This window comes from Neltuma alba, unplaced genomic scaffold (genome assembly GCF_004799145.2).
Source record: "Neltuma alba isolate B1F8T4 unplaced genomic scaffold, ASM479914v2 tig00012322_pilon, whole genome shotgun sequence".
NCBI classification, from domain to species: Eukaryota; Viridiplantae; Streptophyta; class Magnoliopsida; order Fabales; family Fabaceae; genus Neltuma; species Neltuma alba.
Genome location: NW_021636833.1, coordinates 140,845 through 168,760, shown reverse-complemented (window position 1 = coordinate 168,760; position 27,916 = coordinate 140,845). Strand labels below are relative to the sequence as shown.

The 27,916-nt window shown below is 34.1% G+C and overlaps 2 protein-coding genes across 4 annotated transcripts; both read right to left on the bottom strand.

Annotated features, from left to right (window-relative positions):
* Positions 1-2,986: 2,986 nt before the first annotated feature.
* Positions 2,987-9,993, bottom strand: LOC114726015 (uncharacterized). Of its 3 annotated transcripts, XM_028912577.1 has the most exons (6): positions 9,690-9,993; positions 9,061-9,209; positions 7,322-7,495; positions 6,787-7,214; positions 4,937-5,252; positions 2,987-4,319 (listed from the first exon to the last, which is right to left on the bottom strand). In XM_028912577.1, the coding sequence occupies exons 3-6, from the start codon at positions 7,427-7,429 to the stop codon at positions 3,204-3,206; spliced, it is 1,968 nt and encodes a 655-aa protein (XP_028768410.1). In that variant the 5' UTR covers positions 7,430-7,495; positions 9,061-9,209; positions 9,690-9,993; the 3' UTR covers positions 2,987-3,203. The 3 variants fall into 3 exon arrangements, with proteins under 3 accessions (XP_028768410.1, XP_028768411.1, XP_028768412.1); XM_028912578.1 differs by lacking the exon at positions 9,061-9,209 and having other exon boundaries at positions 7,322-7,488; positions 9,690-9,961; XM_028912579.1 differs by lacking the exons at positions 9,061-9,209; positions 9,690-9,993 and adding an exon at positions 7,818-7,870 and having other exon boundaries at positions 7,322-7,488.
* A 13,173-nt stretch (positions 9,994-23,166) lies between these two features.
* On the bottom strand, positions 23,167-27,593 carry LOC114726003 (sodium transporter HKT1). The gene is made up of 3 exons (XM_028912561.1): positions 26,326-27,593; positions 23,976-24,206; positions 23,167-23,373 (listed from the first exon to the last, which is right to left on the bottom strand). The coding sequence occupies exons 1-3, from the start codon at positions 27,591-27,593 to the stop codon at positions 23,175-23,177; spliced, it is 1,698 nt and encodes a 565-aa protein (XP_028768394.1). The 3' UTR covers positions 23,167-23,174.
* Positions 27,594-27,916: the final 323 nt, after the last annotated feature.

Sequence of the window (27,916 nt, the reverse complement as noted above, 5' to 3'; positions counted from 1 at the left end):
TGAATCCTATTTATAATCTCAGAAGTTTAGTAAGCTTGTGGCCTTATCTTCCTTTAACATCCTTACCGCCGCTAGCAGTATTTCCCTTGTCACCAACGTTGTCATTATCTACAAGAACGGTTCTCACCTTAAACCGATCCAACTTCAAATCAGAACCGCCAGCAAGTGACCGTTGGCCCACGCTCAAACTTCTCTGAATCGTGTTCACATTGTGCTTCGATTTGATCCCAGAGAACAAGGCTCCGATTTTGTTGAACAGTTCCTCAAATTCCCCTAGAAGCCCAGAAGGAACAATCTTCTGAAATGTCTCTTCTCTTCGGTAATACAGATGCCTGAAGAATTCCAGCAACCTCATAATCCTCGGATCAGCGGATTTTCCTGCCTCTGTCTGAAATCCATAGTACTGATTGCACATGTCCCCGAAATCATTCTTGAGCATGCCGCTAGGACTTTTGTCAAACAGTTTCGCTGCAATAGGTGGCATTGCTTGCTTGTGAGATTTTCTTGCTTCTTTCAATCCTTCTACGGACGTACAACTCTTGGGATTAATGGGATTTGAAAATCTGAGGGAGAGTTTTGGTCTTGATATGTCAAGCCTATGTGCAAAGATTTAACCTTTGAGCTGTGTTTATATAGGGAGATGGAGGGTACCGTAGTGTGCAAGCTTGGAAAAAAAAACCTTACAGAAGAATTTGCAGCCATCTTCTTTTTATTTTTCAAGAAGAATCTTAATAGATGCTGAATACTCAGATTTGCTGGATGACGGCAAAAAACCGGGTGTTTTTGAAAATTTGACTTGTCGTAGATCAAGGAAACAAGTAAACTCCTGATGAGACTTGTAATTGTTACTTGGAGATGTGGGTTACTTGCAGATTTAGGACTTTCTGTCACTGGAAACTTCGACGTTAGACGTTATCTATGCCATACATTTCTTTAAAAGAAATGTCTAAAAGGATAAACTCATATTTCAAACAACGATTTGCTGTGTTTGGGTGACACCCAAACCATGGTTTGGGGACCTAAACCATGGTTTGGAGAATAAATCACCTAAACACTCACTCAAAAACCAAAACCATGGTTTTAAAAAAAACAAAATTTTTTTATTTTTGGAGAAAAAAGAGAGAATGTAAGAGCCTATAGGATATGTATCTTGTTATTTTTTTATAAACATATTTTTTATAAACATATTTAATCTTATATTTTATAAATATATATACATATTAATTAATTATTAATTATATTATCTTATGTATTATTAATTATGTTAATAAAAAATATATTATTAACAATTTTATTCCTTCAAATTAAAATATATCATAAAATCTATTTTTTTTGTAATTATCATATTAACTTATGTCTTTTTTTTAGTAATTTGTATATATAAAAAGTGCTTCTGATAACAACTATCCAAACACTCTCACTTCTCAAAATCACTTTTTCATAAAATATATTCTTTCCAGAATCTATTCTCCAGAATCACTTTTCCAAACTACAGTTTGGTTTCATCCAAACACACGCTGTTTTCTATCGTAATTTCTTTTACTCACAAGGGATTAAAGACTACCCTTCACTGACAGTGTATTGAGAGTGAAAAATATTTCCTTCACTTTTATATGTAAGAGTTGCATAATAAATTTGCATATATTAAAAAACGGTTAAGGTGTAAATTTATTTTATAAATTTTTGCTCAAGCGCAATGTTATCTGAAGGTTGAGGATTTAAAATTGCCCCGAAAATGTCAAAATAGAGCAATGTTGCCTTTTATTATTCAACGTCAATTTCTTAACTACTGATGTTAGTTTTTTTTTTTTAAAAAAAGATAGGACAATATTGTTGTGTTTTGAAACTTTTGAGTGACATTGAATTTATTAAAAAACTTTCAAAGCAATATTATTGTTGAACCAAAAGTTTTTATACAAATTTACACGTTAATCCTTAAAAAATTTAGTTAAATTAATTATTTATATCAAATGTTTATATTTATAACAAAAACAAACTCTTCAACTAGTTCTCATATTTAGAATTGAATAAGTACAGTTTTTCAACTAGTTTTTTGCCCTATAGACAAGAGTTGTAGGGTTATATACAAGAATTATAAATCAAGTTCTTAACCATAATCAAAGTAGCTAAGTCTTTATTTCTCAAATTAATCAGACTTAATTAATTAATTAGAAGCTGATGCTTTTATTTGGAAGATGATATCCTTCAAGGACTTCATGTCAACTCACATAATGATTCAGGAGGAAACTTTCAAGGTATATTAAAAAAATGCTTATGCTTGAGCCCGAAATCTTAAAGTGCAAAAGTCCCGATGATCCTCTCGTAGTTTTTAAACTTGCATATTCATTTTAAATTGATGTCAAACTGTAAATATTATTAAAAGCAAAATGATGGCGAGAACTAATTATAATTATAGTTTCATTTGTATGTATTTTTGGGGCGCCACGTTTTACAAATAGCAGAACACAAAAGCTTTTAAGGACCCATTTGGTTAGAGGCAAAAAAGGATGGTACTGTAATGTTACCATAATGGGTAAATAGGCCTGATGACCATTACCAACTATTTATGTATTCAATCAAACGGACCCTAAGTTTTTCATCCAAGCACTTTCCCTTTACAAGAAATAATACCCATTTTTCGACCCAAAAAAAAAAAACAAAAATTACGTTTTATGGATTTCCCAATGAGATGTTCCACCTGAAACGGTGGACATATGAGAATAGTTACATTCATAGTTGTTTTTCTTCTTTTTTTTTTTGCAGATACAGGTATCCTTTTATTCAAGACACTGTTAGGCATTAAATATGGATACTTTTCCCTGCAAAGATTCAAACCGTGCTTCACCACATTATAAGAAATTAATCCCTTCTACTGGACTTAGTTACATTCATAGTTGTTTTTATCTTGTGAAAATGTTGACAAAGTTAAAAGAAAAACAATTGGGCTAATATTGGATGGGTCATAAGCCCCAGTGGGGATAAAAATGGGAAATGGAGATAGACCTCCATAAATGAAAGATGAGTGATCCACCAGGGTTTAGATTCCAAAGAGATCAAATAGGGTCCTTTTTCAAGTGTCCTCTTCCCAAGCAACTATAGAGAATACAAATATTCATTCACCTTATTAACAATACAACCATTACTTCAACAACGTGGGTGACGTAGAAGTTAGCAACCTAGAGGAACCACAGACCTTCTAAATCCTATCTATACATGTTTTGTCTTGCATGATCATCATATAAAGGGAAGTGGCCTGCAGGAGGATTCCCAACTGGTCTACTCGGATAAGGTCTTGAAAGTCCATCGCTGAAGGGCATCTGAGGTGTCAAATTCTGATAGGATGGATAGATGGGATAGGTGGGATACATATTATTACTAGAAGCCAGTAAGCCTGAATCCAAAGAAGGATCAAAAGGAGGCTTCTTAGGCTCAAATCGTGACCCGCTTTCCATGGAACGGGTGGTGAGAGATTGATGATGATCCGGAGAGAAGCCCAAGCTGCTACCCAAGTAAGGGCTCGAGCTGCTACCAAAGTAAGGGCCCGTGCCAAGTTGGTTAACGGAAGTTCTTAAAATTTCTTTATCAGGATAAAAGTTTGAACTCAAGTGAGAAGCTGAATTAATAGCAGTTGGTCTACCGGGAGCTTCATCAGAGAAATCTGTCGGTAGCCTGAACAACCCAGAACATCCAATGGGAATATCTAATCTCTCCTCAGTTTTACTTGAAGAACCTAAAGCTTTAATGGCTTTACCAGTGTAACCATCACCTACTAGGGGCAGCCTATTGAGTTCCTGCTGTAGTGACAACTTGGCTTGTCTAAGTGAGTCAAGTACGCCACTTAACTCCTGAGGTTTATGAGGAACCAACGCATAGAGGTCATGTTTGTTCCTTGAACTGCTAGAAGGATCTTTCTGGGCCAGGCCATCATAGACATCAGTGGAAAAAGAATCAGTTGGCTTGGAATCATTAGATCCGAGACTATGTGGGCCTTGATGCCGTCTATCTGACTGCTGATGATGGGATATTTCTGAGCTCTCATTCCCCACCAGCACGGAATCTGAATTATCTTGAGCAATCAAGTCAGAACCGCTGACTGTCACAATATTTGGATTGTGGTGTCTGCCAGTATCATGTGATTTTGACACATTGTCTCTGGTTTCAGCTTTAAACAATTCTTGGGATATAGAAGCACAACCAGCTTCTGATTTTGCCTCATGAACTTCTTCTGTGGTAACCACCCTAGCAGAGGATGGCGTCTGGGCCTTGCTTTCTTCTCTTTCCTCAGTGATATCTGAGTAGTTTCCGGGATCACATGAGTCCTACATGATTTAAGACCAAAAAGGAAGTTTGAGTAAGAATGTCAAATGGAACCACCAAAAAAAAAAAAAAAAAACTACTACTTTTTAGTCCAAAAATAATTTCACATACACAACTAATTGATAAATAATGCCAGAGACTATATTGGTAAATAGCACACAACTTAATCAGCTAGAGAATCTAAAGCCATGCTTCATTGCATGGAAAGAACACCAACCACTGGATTCAAGCAATCTATGGGAATTGCAAACTCCTAAAAAAAGCGAATGAAAAATTTAGACTTCCAAGTGCTACACCTATAGGCTAGTCCAATTGAAGATGTTCTCAAAAATAAGGTGCATAATACTCTATAGAAATGCCTCATTCATTCTTATGTCCATTCCACCATTAGTCCTAACAAGTTTTTCATTTTGGGAAAAGTGTCTTGACTAGGAAAATTAGCTTACCTAAGCAATGGGGATTCTCCGACAAATGCAAGGGAAATGAATTTATCAGAGAATCCCAAAGCCACATTTGGGTCACCCTCCCAAAGCCGTAGATACACAACCAAACACCAAGAAAATTTATAGTAGCAACATATAGAGAGCATATGGCTCAAACAGGTTATGATGTAGCATACCGGTGTACTGTTGTTGTTCTCTCTAAATTTCTCTTCCCACTCCCTTTGAGCCTTTTCCATTGCTTCATATCGGCCAATGAGTTGTGCCTGCTGTTCAAGTGCCTTTTCCATGTCCCTCTCTCCACCATATTCATCTACATTATAATTATCGTCAGCTAGCTTCAGCTCTGATTTACCCTTTTCCTGAATTATAGATTCTGTTCTCACAGTGTCAGAACAACTGTCTGAACAATTTGGACCTCCCTCAGAAGAGTGGACAACATTTTTGTAGCCATTAACTTTGAGAGGCTCATCTCTAGATTCCTCTACTACTGATCTGGGGGGAAAAAATTTATTAATTAAAAAACAAACTGGAAGATAAAAGTTTAAAGAGAAAGATAAAAATAACCAAATTAAAGAGTTTATATATATTGATCTTGGAGCATAATCTGGACTAAAGCATATGAAGGGATCTCATGGAACATTCCCAAGAAGCAGAAATATTCAATTCATTTTAGTACTTCGTTATTTTTTGGGGAACAGATTCTAGTACTTTATTAGTTACTTGCCATCAGATAGTAGTATTTTCCCAAACCCGAAAGCTCTTTTCCTTAAACAGTGCCAAATAAATTGTGGCATAATGAGTTCTACTGGTCGACGTTCTACCACAGGTGATCACAAACTGTCAAACTTAGATTGGAATGAATATGCTCAAAGTGCATTGAGTTTATCACATGTAGGAGCTGCTATACTATAACTTCTTCGATAAGATTATTTTAGATATAAGAAGTGTAACTCTAGAGGAAAAAAGGAGTGCAATGGATGAATAAGATAATAACTTTTATTAAAAGATTTTACAGTAAAGGGAAAAAGGACATTGACATAACCAGAGTGGGAAATGGATAATTCATCAGACGGGAATATGTACAGCAGATTCATTCCACTACCTAGACGCGTCACCCTCATAACCAGAGGGACAAGGATGGTCAAAATTTCAAGGTTGTCTCCTTGCCTTAATATGTCTTATGGGCTACGATCATGTTCGTCGCCTCTCTTTGGGCAATTAGAATCAAGTTTAATTCCTAAGAATTGATGTGATAGACTGATAGGAACGCAAAAAGAGGATGTTAGAACTTAGAAATAGTTGAGATACTCGTATGAAAAGCCACCGTTGAGTCTAGTTCAAGATCATTATGTCTAGCCCTTGAACAAATAAAGGGGCAAAATACTCGCGCAAACCTTGAGAAGTAACAAGTAGAACAGTTGAAAGGAAGAATTGAAGGAACTCTGTACCAGAAGTATAAATGATAGAGTACATTATATCATGGGACAGTGAGTGAAGTGGTGAATCAGCTTGTTATCATATTTTTAGGAATAGTAAATTTGTTTTCTATTACAAATAACAATGAGATATTAATAATAAATATCTCAATTAGGATTTGTTTATTACTGAGTCAATGTTGGTTGAGATTTAGTCAGTTATTTTATGATTTATTATTTAATATTTATTTTTATATCATAAGTAGGACAGTAGCTAGTAGGAATAGGCAGAGTAGATTTGGGGATCCATTGTAATTTTGGGAGATTCCCTTTAGGCTTTATTAGTTGTATGAGTTTAAGATCCTTGCTACTGTTCTAATAGAGACTTTCCTTCATCTTCTTTCATGAAGCTGGATTCTGATTTCATATTTTAATAAAGACTTTTCTTCCTTCGTTCTGTCTACCTAACTTGGATCCTATCAGTAAATCAAGTACAACTCTCAGAATTCAATCAAAAATTATATCGCTCAAAAGAATGAGAAGCAGACTAAAAGATGGTAATTAAAAGTGTCAAAGCAGAAACCTAATTATTACAGAAAATGCCAACTTGCCTGCTTTCTCTACACTTATTCTGACGACATGATCTTCCAAGGCGATGCTTTGCTGAACTAACGGATGAAAAACTACTGCGTCTTCTCACATTATGATTCTTGTACTTTTCAAAAGACTGTGGAGAACTGATACGACCTTTCCAAGATAGGCTTCTGCCAACTCCTGGTGAAGAATCTGCATCAGAACCTGACAGCTCATTTGAATCATGTCTTCTTCCTTTAGAGCTCAGAGCCCTCTCTTCCCCTTTTGAGGAATCATTACCAGCACCAGATTCACCAGGCATCTCCTCATCTGAGCCCAAATCAAATTCCTCAGAAAAATCAGTCATCCCTTGATTCTCCAAAATAGCAAGAACATCTGCTGTTGCCTTCTCAGCCTTCTTTCTCTGAAGAGTCACCAACTTCAGTTGTTCCTCCAATTCCTCGACCTGATTGACATATTTAACAACAATTCAAAGAATCATATAAGGGGTCTCGTAAAATATCAAACAAGGTTAATTCCATGAGACTATGAACTAGCTTAGAAAAACAGTACCCTTTTTGCTAATTCATCAGCTCTTTGTCTTGCACTTCTCGAGACAGATCTCTCAGAAAGCAACCTTGCTCGGAGGAATTCAATAGTCATTGCATTGGAATCCTCCATATTGAAAGTTTACCTTAGTTGTAATATGCCCACCTAACTAATATGGTTCAAAAGAAAATCTGGTATCTGAAAAAAATAATAATCAAGATTAATATTAACTTAGGTATCAAAAACAAAATATCTTAAATAAGAAGGGGAAAAAAAACCAATATAGATTAATGTTCTATTGTGTAGAGCTAAAAATGCATCGAAATGCAATGATTTTCTTTGCTGCTTTCTTCACAATTCATTGTCACACACTAACTATTGCTGGGTAATCTATGAATCTGCTTAAAGTAACTACTAAATCTTCTGATGAACGGTTCCATGACATTACAAAAAGAATTAATCAGGCATGCATCTTGATTTTCCAAATTAGCAAAAATAGCCATCACTTTCCTCGGATCACCTGTTATGTTACCCATCAATCTTTTCACATCGTCCCCCTCATCATCACCAGCACATACATTGGAAAGCATAACCATGTAAAAGCTATTAACTAAACCACTCTCAAAGAGCCAATAAGCAACAGTTTCAGTCAGCTCAAAGTTATCAAACTTAAGCATTGTACTCCATGGACTATGCTTAGCAAGCTAGAATCTGAAACACTTAAAAGCTACTCAAAATATTGTACATCCATCTAGTTTATTCCTAGCACATCGCATTGCATTAAATATTTGCATCCCTCCATCATAGAAACCAGAATAGTCATAGCCATAATCAGTGAATCCCACAAAACCAAATCCTGTTCAGGGATCCCATTAAACAGTTCACTTGCTTCATTAACAAGACCCAACATAGAATAAGCTATCACAAGTACACTACTACAACAAAGAGAGTCCAATCCTAACCCAGAGACTATAGTCCTTTCATGAACAAGTCTCAGTCTAGATAAATCAAAATCCTTAAAGCGTGAACATAAAATACAAGCAAAAGTGAAATTAACGGGTCTTTTGTCAGTTGTGAGCATGTTATTGAGGAGAGCAAATGCTTTGACAAATCTCTGGGCTTGGCTGTAAGCTCAACTAAAAGGTATATGCTTCAAGTGGAAGTTTTCTCAAATGTATCGTGGGCAGAGTTCACATTGTCATCGGTTGCTTACAGCCTAACAATTTGAGTTGTGTAATATGAGCCTTCTAAGATATTGGGGATCAGGTCGGAATAAATAAAGAATGAAACAATGATCCTGAACATCTAGTCACAATGAGAGGCCAATGATAAGTTTATGAACAAGATGATTTCATCGTTTTTATAATGAATTGGCCTTATTTCAACGAAAAAAATCACCATATCCAGTCAGTCATCAAGAATTCATTCCATAGTTTAATAACTTCCACAATGCTATTTCTCCAGTTATAGACAAACCCAAAGTCTCATTCATTGACTTGTTTAAGGAATTCTAGCTTAATACTCTGGAAGGTACCGTGGAAAACACGAGAATGAAGCAAAACAAATATCCCAAAGCCCGAAAAAACAGATGTTTTTCATAGTAATAACAAGCATTGTTCACCAACCACATTAGTGAAACCACTAAACATCTCTATGCTCCTTTTGGTTTATTTCTTTTTGTTTACCATAAACAGAAAAATAAAGGAAACAAATCATATAATAATCCTCAAATCTGGAATTGCTTGTCAAATGTGAGATCAAACCTGGATAATTAAGATGGATGAATTCATAAATTTATCTTGTAGTGATTTGAGCAATCGGTCCGTGTCCCAGCCTCCTCTTCTCAGCCACCTAATAGTAATTTATTTGACTGGTAGACAGGAGCCAACAAGAGCAGCAATCCTACCAGGTTCTGGTTAAACAAAAAAAATCACAAAATCATAATTTTCAAATTTAAAACTGATATCAGGATAGGCACAAAAATTAGATTCAAGAATCCCCAATTGATCGTTGACTCTCGTATGGCATAGCTTATAATTTCCCTTCATTCTCTCAAAAAGCAGGCAGAGTTGGATCAATGCTACCAAATATCATGACTCAGGCGCTCCCCATACATGATATTATAAACACACAAGCTATAAAATTAAAAGTGGAAATGTGGACTCATTAAAATTAAAATTTTATGGGTCTCATCTCCGCAAGCAAACAACGAGTAAACTGAATAATGCCGTGGCAATTGTACAGAGACATCAGATATCTCGGTTAGTCAACATTCCAGAGAGTACAACAACCAATCCACCAGAAAGAAAAGCTAAATAAACATGGCCAAAACTTGCTAAAACCGGAAATTAAAAGATGGGGGGAAATTAAAAACACAAAGAATAACCCATACCTCTCTGATCTTGCTGATCCAGCTCAAAGTTGTGCATACTGACAGATAAGCTCCAACCCCAGCTTGAAATTCAGCTGCTCCAGCAATTAAAAAGAATGAATTCCAATCATACACATAAAAATCGTACAAAACGCAGTTGTAAGATTGGGTTTGCTCTAGACGGGAAGATGCATGAACCCTAAAGAGACGAACTTGCACTTTCAGTGTGGAGAGAAAATAAATGAGAAGGTTGGGTCCTTTAGGAATGAACAAAGGGAGTTTCTCTCCATTCTTTTGTCGCGAAACCGCTATGGCCTGGAGGGGACCGAATGAGATGGCAGCCCCACACCATTTTTCTTTTGTTTTCTTTTACAAAATCTAAGGGACTCGGCTAGAATCTGAAATCATAGTGAATTGACTTTACCGTCCCTCATGTAAAACCCCCCCAAAAAAAAAATTCAGCTCTTCCGCTGGGAAAAATTTTGGCAAAAATTGATCAAAGTGGGATTTACTTCCTCCACCTTTTTATTTCTAAAAACACATATCTTAGTCGTGCAGTGTAAAATAATATACTACTTTCGGTCTTAATTATAAGTCCTCATTTGCAAACTGATAACTTTATAATTAGGCCCCGGAAATAGTATAAGATAAATATTAAGTTTTAATGGTACACAATAACTAAAGGGAAAATGACATTGAGGTCCCACACAAGCAACTATACAGCAAAAAAGTCCCCTCAAATCAGATAATTCTTTTAAAGTCCCAAAGGGACTTGGCTGCAATATTTAGAAACTTAAAAAGACATTCTTGCCCTGACAAACACATTTAGACGGTAAAAACTTTCCTGTTTTCAAACAAAAAGTGCTCACTGAATGCGCTCCTCCATTTCCAAATCATCATGCATCTTCACCAAAGCTGAGGATTGGTTGCTCGTTCAAAATCATCGTCTATGTCTATTGAAGTCAGCGATTGGTGATTCTTCTCTCATTTCTTCCAATTTCTGGTTCGATTACTTCACTCTCAACATTAACAACTGACTCTAAATCCTCTCAGCAACCTTCCCTAAATCACTTGACTGTCGTTGGAGTCTTGAAAGTTATCGTCATCGCTGGAGTAGTTGTAGTGAAGACTGTTGCCAGAGTCGTTTGAATTGAATGTCGTTGACAGAGTGGTTGCAGTGAAGCTTCTCGTGATTTTCGCCAATCTTCACCAATCTGTTCATTTGTGTTTGAAGCAGAGCCTTCAGTAATCCTCCTTATGGTGAGTAGTCATTATCATCACTGGGCTCACTCCATTATTGTTTTGCCCCTTGTTATAATGTTTGTTCGATTTGCTTAAACTGAATGTTGTTCTTTGGTATGAATTTGGTGGTAATTTCGTGGCTTTCATTAATTTGTGGGTTGTGGTTTTCGTGAATGGGTTGAGTTTCTTTTAAGAGTTGGGTTTCTTTTAATTAATTTCTTCATAGTATTATTATCACATGAATTCGTGCCCATACGTCTATATTCAAAATGGCTGGGATGCATAGAACTTGTGGAGGTGCGTGACTCCCAAATTTTTAGAGCAGGGAATTATAGTTTATGTCAAATTTGAATTTTTTTCCCACTCTTCTTCATTCTTTTGTCTAATATTGTAGCAGTGGATTTGGTTAAAAAAACATGAATTTGGAATAAGGATGTGAGAATAATGTGATTTGAAACATATCTTGTGATATATAAGAGTTAATTAGACAGATTATAGAGAGTGCAATGAAGAGAAAACGTGCCTTTCCATGTCTTGAAACTGTTATATGTTATATTTTCTGGTGTTGGGTGATGTCCATAAATATAGATTAGGTAGAACTGTAGTGATAAGATGGTTGAATTTTTGGATATGAATTTTTGCAACTGGTATGAACAAGTTGTTATGAACTAGTTCTATGTTAGATATGATCTTTAGGTTGTTTTTTTAATTCTGAGTAGCAAAGAAGTGTTGCAAGTTTTGATTTTTGAACACATATTTGTGTTAATATATTTAAGTTAGGAAAATAAGCTTTTGAATTCATATGAATTATAAGGGAGCCTGGATTTATAAGAAGCCTACATCTTTAATTACTACAAGGCCCAACTTAATAATGATACTCCCTCTGAAGAGGCTAAAATATCATGCAGAATTACTCACAGTTTGCCTTTTTTTTTTGCAGGTTAAGAAGATGGGAAAGGATGGAGGCAATAGAAGTGGACAAAGGAGCTCCAATTTTTTTGGTTTTGCCTTGTTCATGAAGAAGATAGACTAATCAATTAATTTTTTGCTTTGTTAGGCCATGATTTGTGCTGTAAGAGATGATTGGCAATTAAGGATTGGCAATTAAGTGTATTAGCAATAAGTAGTAATGGCCTACCAGTCAACAAGTCATTTTGTAACAAACTGATCAAATCATGTTTATAATATTATTACTTTCATCATCATATGTTACAATACCAATTAAGGGTGTTGTACCTTTTGATTCTGTGCCTTTCTTTTGAAAATAAATGTTTCTATACGATACTGCGTGTCGTTAAGCCAGAATTGTTTGCCATCAAGGACAAAATTGACAATGAAGTTAAATGGGCTAAAGTTTATGTGCATAATGATTGGTTGATAACGCATTTTGTAACAAAGTCATCAAATCATGTTTATATTCAATATTTATTTGAAATTTTGTATTGTTTCTTATTATTGTCATTATATTACCAATATTATTTTGTGTAGATATATTTTTTCTTATAAAGTAAAAACTTAGTTCTGAAGTGATATTTGACTTTTAATAAACATTGATATTATATCACATGATTACAAAAAAAAAATATTCACAAAATAATTTCTCAAACATCACTAGATACGTTGGCAAGTGACAATGCGATCATTGACAAATGACATGGCCACCATTGACAAGTCACAGTTCATCATTGACAAGTCACAGTACAACCATTGACAAGCCACAGTATTACCATTGATAAGTTACAATGCAACTATTGACAAGCCTGAAAAGCCCAATCTGCCGCGGCCCCTTGAGAAGTCTGCTGCGGCACCCTGAGCAGAAAGAAGGGGAAGCATTTTGTAATAGGTGCTGTGGTGCCTATATAAATCCGTCGTAACACCTACACAAAATTCTTGCCCTTGATTCCATGGTTGACAAGTCACAGTGCAACCATTGACAAGCCACAGTGTCCACATTGACAAGTCATAGTGCCACTATTGACAAGTCACAGTGCGCTTGTTAACAAGCCTGATAAGCCCAATCCGCCGTGGCGCCTTGAGAAATCCACCACGGTACCCTGAGCAGAAAGAAATGGGAGGCATTCTGTAATAGGCTCCGTGACACTTAGACAAAATTCTTACCCTTGATTCCATGGTTGATAAGGAACAGTGCAACTATTGACAAGCCACAATGCCACCGTTGACAAGCTACATTGCCACCATTGACAAGTCACAGTACCACCATTGACAAGTCATAGAGCAACCATTAACAAGTTATATTGCGATTAATTGACAAGTCATAATGTAATTAGTGACAAGTCAGAATAGGTCTATTGACAATACAGGGTGCAATAATTATAAGTCAAATGACAGCAGAATCTAACATACTAATTTATATCTAACTTTCATTTACACCATTATATACATGAAAATGCACTTATTTCACAACCGATCCACACAAAAAAAATTATTGGATTGCATGTAATTACAAATAATCAAAATTCTCAAGGCACCGCGACGGATTGGGGTTATCAGACTTGTCAACAAGTGCATTATGACTTGTCAATGGTGGCACTGTGACTTGTCAATGTTGGCATTGTGACTTGTCAACAGTGGTACTGTGACTTGTCAATGGTTGCAGTGTCACTTGTCAACCATGGAATCAAGGGTAAGAATTTTGTCTAGGTGCCACAGTGCCTATTACAGAATGCCTCCCATTTCTTTCTACCCAGGGTGCCATGGCAGATTTCTCAAGGCGCCGTGGTGGATTGGGCTTATCAAGCTTGTCAACAAGCGCACTGTGACTTGTTCATGTTGGCACTGCGGCTTGTCAATGGTTGCACTGTGACTTGTCAACCATAGAATCAAGGGCAAGAATTTTTTGTAGGCGCTACAACATATTTATCTAGGCGCCGCAGCACCTATTACAGAATGCTTCCTCTTCTTTCTACTCCGAGCCCCACGGTGGATTTCTTAAGGAGCTACAATGGATTGGGTTTATCAAGCTTGTCAACGATTGTACTGTGACTTGTCAATGGTAACACTGTGGCTTGTCAATGGTTGTACTGTGATTTGTCAATGGTGAACTGTGACTTGTCAATAGTGGCTATGTCACTTGTCAATAGTCACACTATCACTTGCTAATGTATCTAATGATATTTGAGATATTATTTTGTGAATATTTTTTTCTTGTGATAATGTGATATAATACCAATGTTCATCAAAAGTCAAATATCACTTTATAACTAAGTTTTTACTTTTATAAGAAACAATATATCTACACAAAATAATATTGGTAATATAATGACAATAATAAGAAACAATATAGAATTTCAAACAAATATTGAATATAAACATGATTTGATGACTTTGTTACAAAATGAGTTATCAACCAATCATTATGCACATAAACTTTAGCTCCTTTAACATCATTGTCAATTTTGTCCTCGATGGCAAACAATTCTGGCTTAACAACACGCTGTATCATATAGAAACAGTTATTTTCAAAAGAAAGGCAAAGAATCAAAAGGTATAGCACCCTTAATCGGTTTGGTATTGTAACATATGATGATGAAAGTAATAATATTATAAATATGATTTGATCAGTTTGTTACAGAATGACTTGTCAACCAGTAGGCCATTACTGCTCATTGCTAATACCCTTAATTGCCAATCATCTTTTACCGCACATATTATGGCCTAACAAAACAAAAAAATTAATTGACTAGTCTATCTTCTTCGTGAACAAGGCAAAACCAGAAAAATTAGAGCTCCTTTATTCACTTCTGTTGCCTCCATCCTTCCCCATCTTCTTAACCTGCAAAAAAAAAAAAAAAGGCAAACTGTGAGTAATTCTGCATGATATTACAGCCTCTTTAGAGGGAGTATCATTATTAAGTTGGGCCTTGTAGTAATTAAAGATGTAGGCTTCTTATAAATCCAGGCTCCCTTATAATTCATATGAATTCAAAAGCTTATTTTCCTAACTTAAATATATTAACACAAATATGTGTTCAAAAATCAAAACTTGCAACACTTCTTTGCTACTCAGAATTAAAAAACAACCTAAACATCATATATAACGTAAAACTAGTTCATAACAACTTGTTCAGACCATTTCTAAAAGTTCATATCCAAACTCTGAAGATATTCAACCATCTTATCACTACAGTTCTACCCAATCTATATTTATGGGCATCACCCAATACCAGAAAAAATAACATATAATAGTTTCAAGACATGTAAAGGCAATATGTTTCCTCTTCACTACAATCTCTATAATCTGTCTAATTAACTCTTATATACCAAATATATGTTTCAAATCACATTATTCTTACAACTTTATTCCAAATTCATGTTTTTTTAACCAAATCCACTGCTACAATATTAGACAAAAGAATGAAGAAGAGTGGGAAAAAAAATTCAAATTTGACATAAACTATAATTCCCTACTCTAAAAATTTGGGAATCACGCACCTTCACAAGTTCTATGCATCCCAACCATTTTGAATATAGACATATGCATATGAAATATTTATATGATAATAATACTATGAAGAAATTAATTAAAAGAAAGCCAACCCTTAAAAGAAACTCAACCCATTCAGGAAAACCACAACCCACAAATTAATGAAAGCCACGAAATCACCACCAACTTCATACCAAAGACACAACATTCAGTTTAAGCAAATTGAACAAACATTATAATAAGGGCAAAACAATGATGGAGTGAGCCTAGTGATAAAAATGACTACTCACCATAAGGAGGATTGCTGAAGTTCTTTGCTTCGAAGACAAATGAACATATTGGTGAAGATTGGCAAAATCACGAGGAGCTTTACTGCAGCACTCGTTAACGACATTGAATTTAAATGACTCTAGCAACAGTCTTCACTGCAACTACTCCAACGATGATGATAACTTTCAAGACTCCAACGACAGTCAAGTGATTTAGGGAAGGTTGCTGAGAGGATTTGGAGTCAGTTGTTAATGTCGAGAGTGAAGTAATCGAACCAGAAATTAGAAGAAATGAGAGAAGAATCACCAATCTCTGACTTCAATAGACATAGACGATGATTTTGAACGAGCAACCAATCCTCAGCTTTGGTGAAGATGCACGATGATTTGGAAATGGAGGAGCGCATTCAGTGAGCACTTTTTGTTTGAAAACAGGAAAGTTTTTACCGTCTAAATGTGTTTGTCAGGACAAGAATGTCTTTTTAAGTTTCTAAATATTGCAGCCAAGTCCCTTTGGGACTTTAAAAGAATTATCTGATTTGAGGGGACTTTTTTGCTGTATAGTTGCTTGTGTGGGACCTCAATGTCATTTTCCCATAACTAAATCAGTTAAGCAAATAACAACTTTCAGGTCAACAAATGACAAAAAACATAATTTTAATAAGGAAGAAAGCACAAATTCGAATATCAGAAAGTATACTTATTGGGAAGACTACTCCTTAATCGTTCCAGGCTGAAAAAAATTAGTCTCAACTTTAATATGACTTATGAATAACCATGTTTTACCTTAAAAAAATGACAGAAACAAATTGATAAGTCTGTAGATTGACAAGTTCAATTAAAAACTCGTATATGAATAACTAAAACAACTTCACAAATAACAAGTATCCTTTTTCTTTTGCTAAACCCAACCTCTACGGGTTAGCTATCTATCTTTATGGTCTTCCCAAACTGCACAATTTTTATTTAAAAAAGATGAATGATTAAAAAAATTTTCCCAAAAAAAAAAAAGGAACGATGGAGACTCTAAAAGAATGAATGATGAGTTAAGGATCCAATCTCGGCCTGGCCTCTATTGATGTGGAACTTGTTGGGCCTCCCACAAAGCATAGTCTTTTCTAGAGGGCTCCACCTTCCTACCAAAACCAGTTAACTTGTTAGTGAGCATCCCACATGGGCCCATATGATCCATTAAGGCCCATCCTTTTGGGTCCATCTCTCTCGAGATGAACGGTGAATGAAGCCCAGTTAACCCAAGCCCATATAATTGTTGAGCAATTCATTTACATAATCATTGTCTTTAATAACCTCATGACTGCCAACACAGTGTTGAAGACATTATAGTTGATAGCAAATCAAATTACTCCTCCTGTCCTTAATATAAGAGCTATTTAACTAATGTGATTAAATTAAAGAAGTTAGATAAATTAATTAATTATAAGAATTATGATATGTTTTTTATAAAACACCATAATTATCTTTCTTAATATCCTCCTTCCCTCACTTACTTGATTGTGTTTGAAGGGGTATTCATAAGAGTAATTTAAAAAAATTAATAAACATGAAAAATAGGTCTTATATTTAGGACTAAAATTAACTTAACAATTAGGTCCTATATTAAGGACTGGAAGAGTATTAATTACTAAATACTTAAATACTAATCCAATTTAAACTCTATTTTCTAAACAACTAAAAGTAAGTCTTTTTTTTTCAACTTAAATTGACTACACACACATAATGTGATCAAAATAACAAAAAATGGGCAGGCTACGGATGAAAAATAGAAAAAGAGGAAAGTGAATGCAAACACATCTTTATTCTATTAAACAGCTTAGAATGAAAACATGTCTTTTATTTTTGAAAAATTAATTTACAGAACCTTATAATTTACTCTATTTTTGAATTAGGTCCTCATAGTTTACTCCAATTTTAAATCAAGTCTTTATACTTTATCTTTAAAATTGGGTCTTTATACTTTGAACATGTTAAGGCCATCCATCCTTAAGGTCAAAATCTGTAAATTTCAGTGCATTGGAGGCTGACTAAGCTTATACTAAAAAGGTGTTTGGTCCAACTCAAAAGCACTTTTGAAAAGTGTTTTCACTTAAATCAGGTAAAACTTTTCTTATATACTTATTTTGTATATTATAAAATTGCTTTTAAAACTGTAATTTAGTCAAACCCTCTAAACTAATAAGGTAGATAAAGATTGCCACATCATCTCTCTTTCGTCTCCCTCTCTCTCTTTTTTTCCCCCCAAAAAAACTTCAGGTACAAATACGATCATTACCGCCTGAATAGGGATCGTCAGATTCATACCGAAAGTCACTCCATCTGCTGCATAAGGCCTTTCCACTTCCTCATTCCTGATTCTCGAGCTGGCGAGTTGGTGGTCAGTGAGAAGGAAGAGAAACTTATCTGCTAGCAAAGCTTACTTTTCACAACTCAGCTTAGCCCGCTCGCCCAACTCATATTATCTTCTTAGTTCGTATTGATTTTTTTTCAAATAAGAAATTAATAAGCTAATAAAAATTGGTCCAGTTAGCAAGAACATTAATATAGGAAAAAAATATTTAACGGCAGTTAAAATGAGCTTTTTACGGCAGTTTTGAGAGCGATGTCTATGCCATCGACATAAAATGTAGAAGATTTCGCAGCAGTTTAAGAACCACCATTGTATGTGACATTTCACGGTGGTTATATAAATAACCACCGTAAAAATTTTTTTTTTAATTCTACGTTTCACCCTATTATCGGGATGGAACGGGAGAACAAAGCCTCAAAGGAAAGGGTATGAAAATCAATTAACCAATAATCTCTCACCAGTTAAAAGCATTCTGATAGAGCAAACCTAGATTCTTTTTCGCCATAATAGCGCCACTTAGCTTTAGGGGTGGAAACAGGCTAGGCCTCAACCTTAACAGGCCTGGCCTGTGGTGAGGCCTGTTGGCCTGAGCCTGGCTTGTGACCTGTGAAAGGCTTTTTAATCGGCTTGAGCCTGGCCTGTGGCCTGTTAGAGGTCTGTTTTTTTTATCAAATTTTAAACACACATAAATCAATTCAAAATTACAATAATTCAACCTAATTAATCTAAAATACAAACAAAAAATATGAAATTATCAAATAAACAATTTGTAAAACATGTCCCCTTAGGCCAAAAAAAAATCTAATATGAAAAATTATTAGAAAACATAATTTCACTCTAATATAAAAATATCACTTCATCCCATCTCTAGTATAAAAATTAGTTGATGACTAGATCTAGTTTAAAATATGAAACATCCTTAATCCCTTTTATATTTTAAATTTATCATTTATTCAAACTAATTTACTAACAAAATGATATTTGATCATGTTGTTACACATGGTTGTTTTTAAAAAAAAAATGTTACATTTATTATATTTATTTATTTATTTAAATTAATTAAGTAATTATTATAATAAGAATTAGATTGAGCACACATATATACAGTCTAAAACATAATAGGTCAATTCTCTCTCTCTCTATATATATATTCTATATAAGATTAATATGAAAAGCATGGATCAAATAAATGAATGATACTTTTATTTTTTTTAATGCACTTATGTTTTCTTTCTCTGTTTAAATATGTGTCATTATACATACATTAATTATTTTTATTATAGAGAATGGAAATGAAATGAAGCATGCAATGGGCTCTAGATAACATATTTATGTGGATGGAGTTTTTTCAATTAACTAATCAGAATAGCAGATTCCCTCCTATCAATTTACAATTTTAACCTAAAAAAAAAAGATAACAGGCCCAAGCCGCCTAACAGGCCCAGGCCGCCTGACAAGCCTAACAGGCTTACTATCAAGCCTGAGCTTGGCCTGATAAAGTAAACAGGCCTGAGCCTAGTCTGATATCAAACAGGCCAGGCCACAGGCCCCTGATAGGCCGCCTGGCCTATTTCCACCCCTACTTAGCTTCACCTTCAACCACCAGATCAAAGCCACTAAGATTTAATAAAGATAAATCAAAGACTCAGACCTGATAAAATCAAAGACTCAGATATGATAAAAATCAGATCTTTTTAAACTCAGATTAAACATCATATTTTTAACCAAAGAAAATAATCATATCAAACCACAAAAACTATGAAATCCACGGAAAGAATGGAGGTGAAAAACTCACAAATAAGAATGAAGAGGATAAGGCGATGGCGACAGCGACAGCTACAGCGACGGTGATGGAAGAACATGGTGGAGATGATAGAAGCAAAGGATAAGCGTTGACAAAGATAGGAGGAGGGAGAAAATCAAGTGAGGACGGTAATAGGGACTCTGACTCTGAAAAGTGAAAACTATCGTGCAATAGACTTTTTACTGTGGTTATTTAAAAAACCGCTATTGAAAGAACTTTTTACGGCAATTTTTTAAATAACCGCTTTTAAAAATATGCTTATAATTACAGAAATGATATCGTCATATTTTTTACAGTGTTTTTTTTTTCTAATAACCACCGTAAATTAGCGTCATGAAAACTCTTTTTTGTAGTAGTGGAAGTCTGGAAACCTGAGTCTGGAAACTCTTTTTCTAATAACCACCGTAATTCACAAGGTGATCTATAAATACTTCTGTAAGTACTTTCTGAGTCTGGAAACCTGTCCTAGTCCTGGTAAGTCCCGAGACCTAACTCGTCTAAATTTTTGTGTAGAAAAAAATAAAAGAAATTAAGGAGATAACATGATGATTGGATTATTATATGATATATGCAATAATTGTGTCGAATCCATATCGCGTCAAAGCCGTGTGCACTAAACAAAATCACAGGGGCCAATGGCAAATGGATAGTTATGGTGATTTCATTTATTTATTCTATAGGACTAATTATTAGCATTTTTTTGCCAAAAAATTAATTATTAGCATTGACCTGAATGATGAAATATAAATTTGTTTAGTATTTTCCCTAAGTACGATATAAATAAATGTTGTCCAAGACAGATTGTTGCGATCGTACATTTTGGTACCATCACATAACGAGTGGACTATTATTAGTCCAATAATGTTAATTAACGTGGCAAGGTTCTTCTCACTCCTTTAAAAAAATAGGTTTTTCCATTTAAATAAAAATAAAAGCATTACTCATGTTGGGTTGTTTTATACGTTACGTTCACATAATAATTAGAATCAATCATGTGTTGTGCCGCACATGTTAACTAACACGTAGATAAGCTTACTCAAGAAAAGGATCCAATAGATAAAATAAAATCATATTCAAAGAGCAAAATTTATTTAAACTCAACAATTGCAGGCCAAAAATATCTATAAGAATTGGTATAAGGAGATAGCTCATAATCTACAAAGTTATGAGTTCGAAACTCACTGCCTATGTGAGGATCTTGTTAATGAGCGGCTTGTAAGTACATTTGTAAATGCTTTCTAAGCCTGGAGGCATACCACCATGGGTACTAACTCACCTAAATTTTTATGCATAAAAGAAAACAATTCTAGAACAAAGATAAAGTAATGTCTCTGTTTATTAACGCAAGAGATTAATTCCTTCCCTTCGGAGGAGATCTTAGAGGCAAAGGAAGAATATCAGAGGGAAGTAGGGGCCATTAACATGATGAATGATGATTTGATGAAGGACACTGTTAAAGATTTATGGCTCAGGATTTGGAATTTACTGCATTGCTTTTAAGCTGATATAAAATATAAAAATTAAAAAAAAAAAAACTACGTCATTCGATTTCATATCTCTCATGTAATCGATGTCAAAAGCCCATTTTGATGCATGTTAAAGAGCTTTTCTTGTAATAGATTTGATTTGATGAGAGGTAAATTAAAGGAGGTAAATAGCGATTGAATATAATCCAATCCTGGACGAGAAGAATATAAACATATGAAAGCACTACCTCCTGTCCTTAATATAAGATCTAGTTGACTAATTTGGAGAGATTAAAAAAATTAGTTAAGTTAGTTATTTGTAAGAAATATATTTTGCCTTTCTAGTTTATCCTTACTAATCATGTGTATTAGTTAGAACTATCATTTGATGGAACTTTTAATATATGTAACTACTACAAGAATTATTTTGGAAAAATGAATAAATACAAGAAAAAAAGTAGATTGTGGTATTATATTTAGAACCAAATTAAAAGTCAAATAAACTCTTATATTAAGGACCAGAGGTAGTATGTAATAGCAAGATGATACAAAGAGATCAGTGGATATATACACACGCTACCTCCAATCTTTAATATAAGAGTCAATTAACTAATTTGAGTGAATTAAAAAAATTAGTTAAGTTAGTTATTTATAATAAATAGATATTGTCTTTCCTAAAATACTCTTGCTAATCAAGTGTATTAGCCACCACATTAAAAATAAATAAATATAATAGACAAAGTGAATTGGGGTCTTATATTTAGAACCAATTGAATGTTAAACTAGTTCTTATATTAAGTGTTGGAGGTAGTATAGTTGAGCTAGCGTAATCAAGTATAACAAAGATTTTGCCATTGTATTTCATGGACTCCTATGCGAAGGTGTTCTCTGGCCACATCACAGCTTTGTTGATTTCATCACTGATTTCTGAAACATTTCAATGTACAATAATGTTAGATATGGATATATGTATTGCTCAGGTGGAGTAAATTCCATGCTTATCTCACGCATCTTAATTAATTTAGACCATTTAGATGGATATTGGATTGACCATATATATTGAATTTAAATATTTTATATTTTAAAGATACAAAATTCAAAAATAAATAACTGATACTTCTTTTAAAAAAAATAGATTTATCAATAAAAAAATTGCAGATTAAAAGGTTTAAATATAAACTATTCAGATTAATTTGAATGATTAGGATTTCATCACAACAATGAGCATTATCATTGCCATAAGCTCTAAATGAGAATTGAATTATAAAAAATTGTTTGTTGCGAAATTTTTTATTTATACAGCTAAGCTCTATAAATTAACTTTAGCACAATAACATTGTATGCTTTCTTTTTGAGTTTTCTAATGATTCATATAATTTGTGCAAACTATAGAGAAATCTTGTAGTTTAGATGACATTAAACACTTTTCTTAAGACTTTTTTTTAAGCATAAGATTGAGTTCAAACCATCCATTAAATTTTGAATGATTAGGATTTCATCACAACAATGAGCATTATCATTGCCATAAGCTCTAAATGAGAATTGAATTATAAAAAATTGTTTGTTGCGAAATTTTTTATTTATACAGCTAAGCTCTATAAATTAACTTTAGCACAATAACATTGTATGCTTTCTTTTTGAGTTTTCTAATGATTCATATAATTTGTGCAAACTATAGAGAAATCTTGTAGTTTAGATGACATTAAACACTTTTCTTAAGACTTTTTTTTAAGCATAAGATTGAGTTCAAACCATCCATAACAGATAATAGGTACATGGGCTAAAAAAAAAAACTAAACTGAAAGAGAGACGTAAGTCGTTTAAACTTATCATGATTTCTTTTTCCCCTCTTAGTTTTGACACTGTACAATTAAAAAGGATGCATAACATGAGAGAATAATGATTAATTCATTAGATCAGAGGAGGATCCAAGCTTGGCCGCCATCCATATTGAACTTCTTAAGCCTTCCAAAATGCATAACCAAAATGAGAATGCTCTTCCCTTCTGGGCTCCACCTTCCCACAAAGCCAGTTGACTTGTTCTCACAATTCCCCTCCATCTTTATCCTTCTTCCACAACTGTACCCCATTGAAAACCCCACATTCCCATATGCACTGCACATTCATCAATTCAATTCAATTAGTCTTTCCCTATATATAATTAAATATCCATGCGTTCAAAAATTTGAATTTCTGCACACTTCATCTATCTGCCAGAGACTTATAACTCATATGACACCTCACAAATAACTTATTTAATAGAAGAGGTTATAGGATCAAACACCCCAACTGAAATAAGCAATGAGCATGTGTGGGCCACCCTTCTCTATAGAGAACGGTTAGGATAGGATTAAAAAAAGCGTACATGAGTTTAATTTGAGTCTCAAATCACGATCAAAGAAAACTTTTATGAAATTAAAGAATCAAAATAAAATCTTGTAAGATTAAAGAATTAAAACCATAATTTTGCCTAAATTTGAAGCGTATAAAAAAGTAAACAATCATAACAAGTATAGGAACTTACGTTAAGATCCAACATGATATGTCTACCTCTCTCTTATGCGAGAAGAAAAGTAATACCAGTACTACTCCTACGGTCCTAAATATAAAACCCTTTTCGTAATGTAATTTTACACTACGAAAAGGGTCTTATATTTAGGATCGGAGGAGCATAACAATAACAACAAGCTTTATCTCATTACAAAATTGTTAATTACCTGATGACTTCAATGACTATGTTGAAGACATTGAAGTTGAGGGGATCTTGGGTGAGGTCTTTGCTCTCAGTGATGCAGATCATGAAGATGAAGATGAGGAGATAGGAGAGTTGGGACATTTTAATATTCTCCACTAATATTCCTCTTCTCTTTCTTTTCCTTTGATCACTATTGCCTTCTCCATTCTTCCCCTTCTTCACTGGTAAAAATGACGTGTATGGAGGAAGGTACCTTTCAATATAATTCACATTATTAATTATTATACCTTCACACAAACCATATATATCAAAGTCAAGATGTGTAGGAAAAACAAAAAGTTATTTAATGTGGTAAATATACTAAAATATAGTAATCATTCATTTGGCAATGATTGTTCCATTAGAAAACAATGATCAATTGGGTTAGGCAAAATAATTATATTGTGTGTGTACCGAGGTTCGAGGTTGATAGACGCATATGCTGATCCTTTTCGAATATTAATAATTAATTGAAAGAGGAAGTGGGATGAAAAGTTTTTTTTTGAAAACCCACAAAGCACTATGTTAAATATAGCAACTTGCTGAGAAATTTATTCTAATTTTAAATATCAGACCTTTCATTTTGTCTAGTTTTTAAATTTATAAAATTTTTCAAGTTATCTGATTTGATTTTAATATTTAAAGGGGTTTTCGTCAGCGGAGGTAATGACTGAATATAATATTTTAGAAAAACCTTTGACCAAAAAAAATGATATTTTAGAAAAAAACAGCATATACTTATTACAGATTAAATGAGCAACTTAACTAGTTTATTTAATATTTATAGAATTAGTCATTTAGATCATGCATTCTTTAATACCGGGAGAGTATAACCTAAACCTAGGCAGAGAAACCTCAAAATAATTATATATATATATAGAGAGAGAGAGAGACTCCTAATCATGCAAATAAAATATTAATCTAGTGAAATTATATGAAACGCTAATTCATTGCACAATCTAAGAAGACATTTTGCATATAATATTGTAATATTTAATTAGAAACATTGACAACGTATGATTGAAAACAGAATAATTATTCAGAACATGGCATGCATGCATCCTAAGGAAAATTCAAGTCAGTTATAGCTCTGAAAGACAAATTTATAATATTTAAACAATCACAAGCAATATAGTATGCATATATAAAGGACAATTATATATAATATTATTATATATAGTTTCCTTCAATATTTGAATATGTGTGTGTGAAGGATATCTATATCCATTATTATTGCTATATCATCCCTTCAAAGGGGCTTCTTGACAGTTCGGGATGGGGTTGATTCTACTGATCCCAATACAACTCAACTATGTAATTTATTTATCTTAAATGAACTATATAAACAGTATAGAGTATATTGTTTGTAATATATGTTAATATATATGTATTAGTGAATAATGTTGATTTATGCCACTTTTTTAATCTTAGCTTCTCCCTCCCAAGTCTGGTAGATCTCTCTGTTTTTTTGAGAAAAAAAGGTTCAGCAGTTGTTAAACCATTGAATTATTTTACATATTAATTAGATATTTGTTGCTTGATTCCAATCAACCATTAAGGGGGTGTTTGGATTGTTCAATAATTGTTTTTGAAAAGCACTTTTTCACAAATTAAGGCAAACTTCTCTACATATTTATTTTGTATACTGTAAAAGTGCTTTAAAAACTATGATTTTGTTTCTACCCAAACACCTCTTAAATTGTAGTAGGGAAAAAAACAGAGATGGAAAAAGATTTGAGCCAGAAACTCTCCTTAGGAATGAGTCTAGTTTTGCCTTTATTGCAATAAACATAAGAAAAAAAAAATACTCATCAAAAGTGGTAAGCATTAAAACATGAAACTTTCATATCTGATGTAGATAGTTCCGATTTATTTTTTTAAAAAAATTATTTTACCATGTACTGAATCTAAAATAATGACAATTTCTTAATCGTGACTTTTCCAAAATATTATCTTTTTAATTTAATTAAAATTATCCGTTAATAATTTTAAATTTAAATCACTAAAACTGTATTTGAACGATATATATCTCACCGTGTCAATGAATATCATCACTGCAATGAACATCAAAATTGGTAAAAGGTGGCCTCACTTGACATGTTACATGTAGGGTCTTATTTCTCTCTCTCTCTCTCTACCCCACTTAATTATAAAATCGTAATAGTTTAACAAAGAATTAGAATCTTGAGTGGGTCACAATTTCTACCTCTTTCTTTTGCTCCAACAATTTAACATTTACAAACTCTACTTAGAAATTGGATTTAAGAGAGATTGTGTGTGCTTGTGGGTGGGGACTAGAGAGAGAGGGGAAGGAGAGAGAGAGAGATACTAACATCATAGCCACAAACAGCACCAAGATGGCCGGTGATAAGACGGAGAGATCTACGATGGTCTCGCCTGTATGTCGGGAATTAACGCTTTGGAAGATTATTCCGACCACTTTCTCGTACCAACTCAGTCCCTCCAATGCTACAGAATCCCAATCCAACGAACAGAACACCAGGAACTGCACAACAATGAACCCAATAACGGTAACTAACAGGAACTTCGAATGCTCCCTCGTCAGCAAATGTTTGTACCCAACCTCTTGCGAATTCTTCGCAAGGTACTCACTTTCCTCTTTCTTCACAAATTTCCCCAGAACCCAGATCGAGAATCTCAAGCAACAAGGGTACAGTGTGTTCCCAAGTAACACCTGAGGAATCAACATCATTAACAGACCAGAATTCTTAGCAAAAACAACCATGTTTTCGTTTGTAGGAACGAATCCACAGCTTGCGAATGTAGAAACTACTGTGAAGAGAGAGAATGTGAACAGTTCTAATCCCTTCTTCTTTAAAACTTGCTTAGCACTAGAAACAGTTGACAGGTAAACAGACACCATCGTTACGCCTATGAGTTGGACAACTAGTTGATAACCTAAGACTACAAAACCTAGGTATTTGATAGAGTTGTAGCCTAAATATTCTCCATTACCTACGACAGATGACTCGTCGTTATTGTCAGGTTCCTTAACATTCTGGGGTTGTTGATCAGATCTTACTTCCACCATCTCCAACTCAAATGGATCAAGAACAGAAGTTATAGGGGGGATACTAACAGAAGATGTAGCTAACTTGTCTTGGTGGGTTTTGAGCTTTAATCTAATAAAGAAGAGACCAACCATGGAGGTAAACACTTCACCTCCTAGGAACATTAATAAGGTGATGACAATAAGCTGAGGGTTAGAGAAAACCTCCATTTCAACGGTCGACATGCTTGACACTGTGGAGGCAGACACAGAGGTGAAGAACAAGTCCAAGTTACTTATGATTGGCGTAGAAGAATTGGTACTACTACTTCTGGGTTGGATTAGTTTCAGAAGACAGAAACCTAGGAACGAAAGGGACATGAAATAGGCTATTTGGATCCATAATGGGTGAACTCTGAGGAGGATATGGCGATACAAACATGTAACTAAGAAGAAGAATGTTTTGGCAACACAAGACACGTGTTGACAGAAACTAAACCAATAACGTTGTAACTCGGTGTTGCTGATCTTCATCTCTCCTTTTCCCTCCTTCTCCGTCTTAAAACTATTATAATTGTTGTGAGTATTCATGTGGATGTGTTGGGGCATTTATAGCAAAGCAGAGAAGGCTCATGACGGCCCACCCTCAAAAGTTATTACTCCTCCCCTGCCTAATCTAAGAGTGGCTCCTCTGGTGGTATTTTTTTAATTCACATCATTACATTTTAACATAAATATAATATTTGTCCTTCATTTATTATTATTTATTATTGCAGATTATTATTTTCTTGATAAGTGTTTATATGTTAAATTGGGTGACTTAAAACTGAAAAATAGTTAAATTTTAAGGTAGTGTTAATGAGGCTTGTGATTTTTCTTGATTCTAATAAAATATGTTGGAATTAAAGTAATTT

What these genes read in the sequence shown, in the direction of transcription:
- LOC114726015 (XM_028912577.1), bottom strand. Translation starts at nt 7,429, where the DNA reads ATGGAGGATTCCAATGCAATGACTATTGAATTCCTCCGAGCAAGGTTG. An exon ending in CTGATGAATTAGCAAAAAGG is followed by an intron (nt 7,215 to 7,321) that starts GTACTGTTTTTC and finishes TATGTCAATCAG; the next exon opens with GTCGAGGAATTGGAGGAACA. An exon ending in AGAACAACAACAGTACACCG is followed by an intron (nt 4,320 to 4,936) that starts GTATGCTACATC and finishes TAAATCATGTAG; the next exon opens with GACTCATGTGATCCCGGAAA.
- LOC114726003 (XM_028912561.1), bottom strand. Translation starts at nt 27,593, where the DNA reads ATGAATACTCACAACAATTATAATAGTTTTAAGACGGAGAAGGAGGGA. An exon ending in GTGCTGTTTGTGGCTATGAT is followed by an intron (nt 24,207 to 26,325) that starts GTTAGTATCTCT and finishes TTATATTGAAAG; the next exon opens with GTACCTTCCTCCATACACGT. An exon ending in ATAGTCATTGAAGTCATCAG is followed by an intron (nt 23,374 to 23,975) that starts GTAATTAACAAT and finishes ATGAATGTGCAG; the next exon opens with TGCATATGGGAATGTGGGGT.